Source organism: Scophthalmus maximus, chromosome 9 (assembly GCF_022379125.1).
Source record: "Scophthalmus maximus strain ysfricsl-2021 chromosome 9, ASM2237912v1, whole genome shotgun sequence".
Classification (NCBI taxonomy): Eukaryota; Metazoa; Chordata; class Actinopteri; order Pleuronectiformes; family Scophthalmidae; genus Scophthalmus; species Scophthalmus maximus.
In genome coordinates this window covers 4,640,001-4,646,396 of record NC_061523.1, presented here as the reverse complement: position 1 = coordinate 4,646,396, position 6,396 = coordinate 4,640,001, and the positions used below count along the sequence as shown (strand labels likewise).

Sequence of the window (6,396 nt, the reverse complement as noted above, 5' to 3'; positions counted from 1 at the left end):
TGTTTGGTTTTGTACTTTCTGGGCTACTGTACAAACATGGGTTAGGGTTAGTGTAAGAGGACCCACTCCTGATGTAGATAAAAGGGGCTCATTCTAAGGTGCCAAAGACACAGCAACTCTTAAGTTGAGGTGATTATACACTGATGAAAACACAGCATTGGATAATATACTCTTTCTGCCGATAGATCCGTCGAAATCCTACACACTGCACCTTTAAAATGAAGACTTCTGAATAGAAAAACAAAGTACAACAAAACAGTGCACACCAATACAAATGTTGTGGTTTTTTAACCACAGTAGGAGAAGCACCAAATGGTTTCATGGCCTTAAGTGTAACAAGCAGCAGTTTCCTAGGCCTCCGCAGCCAGTTTCGTCCAACTTAACAGACTAAGCAAACACATAATAGGCTTGAAGGGCAGCCAGTTTTTGTACAGGCACGGAACGAGTGCCGCATTCTGTCACTTGAGCTGTGTTCTGTCCAACACTGAGCTGTCAGACAACTTGTTCTGTGAAAAACTCAAAGTGGGAATTAAAAGGAGATTTGGCAGTTTCCTTCAAAGAATCCTTTTTTTCACCCTCAAAGTAAAGCAGCCTAGAAAGTCTAAGAGGATGCAAAACTAAAAGAAATAGGGGGACACAGTGCAAATAGGTGCTGATTTTAATACCTTCATTTCAACATGATTATACAAGAGAAAATTAACCAATATACAGGATTTATGACTGATAGAAAACTGTATTTATTATACTTTCCAAGATACATTCTATTAATTTGTAATGTCAATAAACACTCATAATTTTAACTTAACAATACTTTTTTTAAATAAGGACCGGATAGAGTTAAATTGATAAAATAATTTCCAAATAGAACCTGTCTTGACAATATAACCTCAAACTATATAAATAAAAAAAATTATTTGAAGCCATCATTACTGAGCATTTTTACTAATATTGCACATGGTGTTTTATGATATGATTCTTTCCCAATCTGACAATTTAGAGCCTTAATTCGTCGCCTTCCCTGCTTCCCTGAATGACCCCGACCCCGTCCCCGACAGTCCCCAGAACCATATCAAGTTTAATGCACATTTATTTTGGTTGCATAATGTTAATAAGAAACCTTTTACAAGATACTGTGGGAGATATAAGAATAAGGAAACTGCTTGAAACGTCACAGACTCTACCAGGCCTCGGTTTGTAGTGCGACACAATAGAAAAGGAAACATCACAGATCACATGTCACGACCCTCGTCAACTGGATCGAGAGAAACAAACCCCTTGATTCAACTCCACACTCAAGTCTGGTGGCCTGAATTAGCTCTGATGCATCGTTCTATCAAGTCCTTTCCACTCTTTGTGTATTATTCTTTTTTTTAAATAATACCTATAACTCTTTAAATAATCCTGCATAGAAAAATAAATTAACTATGTTGTTAAATTTTTTCTTTCACTACGAATTGAGTGCTGACATGGGGAGGCGGATCACCGATTGAATTATATTAGCGGTTTGTTTGACAATTCTGCCTTGTAGTCTCTTGATGATGATGCTCCATCATACAGCATGTGTGTGTGCATGTGTGTGTGTGTAGATGTTTGTCTTTCCTTGTAATTTACAAACCAGTCCCACAGATACAAATAATGTAAGACTTACAAAATAAATTCCAGGTTACGCTTACATGGCAAGCAGCTTTGTATTATTTTTTTTTCATCCTTGGGTCTTTTTCATTTTTCTGAAACAATGTCCTCTGACAGTGTACTGTATGTGCTGTTAGATTTCACCCAAAACATACAATTACTGTAAGTAGCAATTTTTGAAGAGAAACACAACTCCATTCAGAAGACACTATATTTAACATGGCTCTTTACACAAAGAAAACAAGTCACAAAATCATTCCCCCAAAAGAGTTTTGCTGTGCCTCCGATTCCCATGAACGGTAAACAGGAGCCGTTTAGCCTTCCGTCAAAGAGCAGGTGTACTGCTACTGTCGTGTAATCCAGACAAGATGGCAGAAAGTCTGCAGCCGACTCCAGGGAGCATCCCCAAGAACAAACAAATATCCCCGCAAATTTATATTTATAAAAAAAATGATAAAAAAGCAAAGTAGCATCCACTGAGTCATTGATTCTGTTAATCGCATTCCAGAAGTAGTGATTTTGGATACTTTCCAGAGCAAAAGAACAACAACCAACACTGCTTCCTTTTTGTTTCTTTCCTTTTAAAATGAGGGTTGAAGACGACGAGGTACATTCTCAAGCACTGTTTTCAAGACCCTTTTGATTTGGTTGAAAAAAAACAAAAGGAGGAGAAAGAAGAACAACACGAACAACAAAAAATAATAAAGGTACGTACCCATTTCAATAGCAGCAAAAAATTGACTCTGACTGTCTGGTTGCTTTTTCTGTTGTCCTGTGGTATGTATGTGGGATTCATACATGTAGTGGCATGGATAATCCAAAAGGTCTTTTACCGTGGAATTCAGCCTCGCTGATTCTAGTAAATAGCTTTGTAGTGTGGAGCCATTTTGTCCATCTCTGCATTGGTCATTAAGGATTTCCAGAAGGCACTTTTTTTGCTGTGTGTGTGTGTGTGTGTGTGTGTGTGTGTCTGTGTGGCTAGAGGGGGGGAAATAACCAGAGGAAGGCAGGTGTGTTGGGCTGCTGTCTGTCTGCCTGTATGTGTGTCTGATTCCCTGTGTATGTGTAATCAACACACTAAACAAAACACAGGAATCCCTACATTTTACTCAGTGCAGTCTGCTCCTCGAGCACCTGCAGGTAATCAGGCGTTCCTTGGAGCTTGGCTTTCAGCTCGTAATACTCACTTTTTCTCTGCTCCACCACGATCTTACTGTGGTTCCCACCTATCAGTGACTTCTTCATCTTTTTATCCAGCGTTTTCTCGGGGTAGCGGATTTCGTACCCGCCCATCCCTATACTGTTGAAATCCCTTTTGCCGTCCAAGAAGTTCTGGATGAACATGCTGGGCTCTCGGTGGGGGAGGAACTCCTCGAGTTCATCGATGGTGCTGAGGCGTTTGTTGCGCTCCAGGGTGGAAAGTGCGTCTTTATCCTTGTCGCAGCTGTTTCGGAAGATGATCTTTTGCCTCTGTGAATCAGCAAACTTGAAGCCAGCATCCATGTCTGACGAGCGTCCGATGCCGCAGGTGTGGCTCTTGCCAATGTGCTCAATTGTCTGGGGGATGAATGTCTCGCCTCCCAAGTCGTCTCCCGGGATGGAACCCTTCTTGCCAGATTTATGGCTGTGTCGGCGGAGCTGCAACGACATGGAGCCGCACTCCGGATTTCCTAGCCCCTCCTGTCGGCCCACTGGTTTTTTATTCCGCCTCAAGACAAAGATTAAAAGGCAGAAGGCCACAAACACAGTTAGAATGAGCACAACGAGGATGCTGAGGATCATAATCGAGAGAGGCACCGGCCCTCCTGGTGGTGCTTTGCCAACTCCGGCAGGCGACACTGAGGTCAACACAGGGGTGGCGCTCGTGAGAATAAATGGCGGCCTCGCAATGAGCTTAGGGCATAGGATCTCATTTTTCAAGAGGCGTAGCTCAATGTTGGAGAACTGCACAGGGGATGCACATTTCACCTCTTTGGCAGCCACTCCATCACTTAGCTTCTCTAGCCAGAGTTTGAGGGCGACCAGATCACAGGAACACTCCCATGGGTTCCCTTCCAGGTCTATCTGGGTCAACGACTGCAACTGGTCCAAGACACCACTCACTGGCAGGGTCATGAAGTGATTGTTTTTTAGATTCAGTCTTGCTAAAGATACACCCGCAAACACGTAAGCGGGGAGACTCCGCAGAACATTGTTGTTGAGATACAGGAGTTGCAAGTTTGGCATGGAGTCAAATGTGCCCGCTAGGATTTCTTTAATGGCATTGTATTCCAAATATAGGTACTGTAGGTTTGTTAGGCCCAAAAACATCTCTGGGTGTAACTGTTCAAGTTGGTTTCCATTCAAATACAGTCTCCTCAAGTTAGTCAGGTTAGCAAACACACCTTTCTGGACTGTGACCATTTGATTACTGCCAAGGTGTAACAAATCTAAGCCCTCGAACCCTTGGAAATCAATTGGGCTAATGTCACGGATGTAATTCCCACTCAGGTGAAGTTTCTTTGCGTTTGGGGGTTTGGGAATGAGATCAGCTAGAGTTTTAATATTCCTTTCCTGACAGCTGACACTAATACCAAAGTCAGAAGGGTGGGCTTTACAACTGCAGGGCTGTGGACACAACAATGGAGGGGTCCGTGTCTGAAAGGAAACTATCTGACTATTTCTTCCAAAGGGGGGCAAACCAGCCACAATACCATTTCCATAAATCTTGGATGAGTCTGTGGTTTTTGGCGCTTTTGTGGCTATGGGGGCCACAGTGGTCGGGGACATTTTGGAGGGCGACTGTCCATTATCTGGCGGTGCGGGCGGCATCCTTACATCAAAGTCACTGCCTGTTCCCATGGGACAAAGCTCCTGTTTGTTGGTTTCTTTCAGGAGCCTCCCATACAAATCACTTGGTGTTTCACATATGGCCTCACCGATAAAGATATTATACGGCATGTTTTCGAGCCACGCCTTGAGAGGTGCTAAATCGCAGGTACAGTTCCAGGGGTTGTCGTCCAACTGCAGCTCTACAATGCGCCCTATATGCTCCAGAACCCCCAAATAGGGAAGCTTCTGGATCCTGTTCCCCCTTATATCCAGGTGGGTGAGTGAGGCAAAGCGAAATATGTTGTCAGGAAGTGCCTGGATGAGATTATCATTCAGGATCAGCACTTTTAGCTTGTGCAGTTTGTTAAATGCTCCCTTTTCAATATATTTTATCAAGTTGTAGTCAGCCTGAAGGTATTCCAAGTTTTCTATCCCTTGGAAGGTGTCTGCTCGTAGCACCTTCAACTCATTATTGTTTAAGTGCAGCTGTTTGAGTGCGCTCATCCCCAGGAAGGCTCCACCTTCAATGTTCTGCAGTTTATTGTTCCCCAGCTGCAGTGACACAGCGTGGGTGAAGTTCAGGAATGAGTTTGGGTAGAGTATGATTAAGAAATTGTTCTGGAAGTTGAGGTGGTACAGAGATGAGGCCGGTGGGACGAGCTGCGTGGGCCGGTAGACGGTGACTTTCTCACAGTTGACATACAGCACATTCTCCACAGACATGCAGGAGCAGGCACTGCAGGTCTCGGCCATCAAGTCCGATGCGGACGGGTCTGCCATTGGGGGTCCGTCCGACATGGAGGGGGAGGAGAGGGAGGAGGAGAGGGAGCCGGAGATAGAAGAAGAAAAGGCTGCCAGCAGGAGTATGAGCAGCATCTCGGCGGTTAGAAATCCTCCCCCAGAAAACCATTTAGTAACCTTTGAAGAAAAAACAAAGACAGGTGTGTGCACCACCATTCGCACACACACACACACACACACACACACACACACACACATGCATACATATGTGCAAACAAACCCAGAGATGCATGCGCACACACACACGCATGCACACACACACACACACGCACACAGAGCAAATCATCAAACTGTGTATTTGATACTGATTATAGGGCATTTGTAATATTCAATAAATTTCTACACTTTTTTTATTTGAAAAATACATTAGGTGTATTTTATTTTTCTTTACTGCATAAAACACCATATGCAAATTGCCACGCTAATGAACATTTACAAACATTGCACTTCTTATTTGAATCATTGCAGGCTTTGACTTTGACACAACGATTCACGCTGATCACTGGACATTATTCCGTGCTGCAGGAGAAGAAAAAAAACTGCCATATGCTCTATAAATTACTCATATCCATGAACTGCTGCAACTCTGCATCTTATCCTGGCATAGAAAAACATGAAGCAACATCTTGGAAAATGTCTAAGACAGCAGCACGACCATAATCTCCCCCTCAAAGCATATTCAACATAATCAAAGTCAAACGGCTGCAGCTCTCTTTTTAATAGGGGTCTCAATTCGAAGCCAGCAGCGGGCAACATCTCTCTAAGCCGCACATTCGGGTTATTTAAGCAAGTGTGAGAGCCAAGATGGGGAAAAGGAGTCCGCACTCTGCCCATTCCTGACATATTGAGAGGGTTTGATCGACACAAAACCTTTCATCCACCTCCACATTTGATACAAATTGGAAGAAAAAAAATAAACACAAATGTGCCTCAAATCTAGAAATTTAAGAATCAGGTAATCATGAAGGGATCTAAAATAAATAAATAAATACAAAAAAATACTTAGACTTACCCAAAGCTGAGATGGTGATGGTTGCGGCTCCCTCTGGGGACACGGGGCAGCGTCGGTGAGACATGGATGGAGACGTGCGCGAGCGGTGCTCCCAGCCGAAGTAGAACGGTAGACAGTCACAGGGGCGCAACAAGGTTCCT

The 6,396-nt window shown here is 43.6% G+C and overlaps 1 protein-coding gene across 1 annotated transcript in view; it reads right to left on the bottom strand.

Moving 5' to 3' along the window:
- Nucleotides 1-643: 643 nt before the first annotated feature.
- The window catches only part of slitrk4 (SLIT and NTRK-like family, member 4), a 6,001-nt gene continuing 248 nt past the window's right edge, over nt 644-6,396 (bottom strand). Inside the window, exons 1-2 of the mRNA XM_035650531.2 lie at nt 6,257-6,396; nt 644-5,361 (exon numbers count right to left, since the gene is read on the bottom strand). The exon at nt 6,257-6,396 is cut by the window's right edge and continues 248 nt beyond it. Of these exons, the coding sequence (XP_035506424.1) occupies nt 2,731-5,319 (2,589 nt within the window). The 5' untranslated portion in view covers nt 5,320-5,361; nt 6,257-6,396 and the 3' untranslated portion in view covers nt 644-2,730. The remainder of the gene's footprint in view (nt 5,362-6,256) is intronic.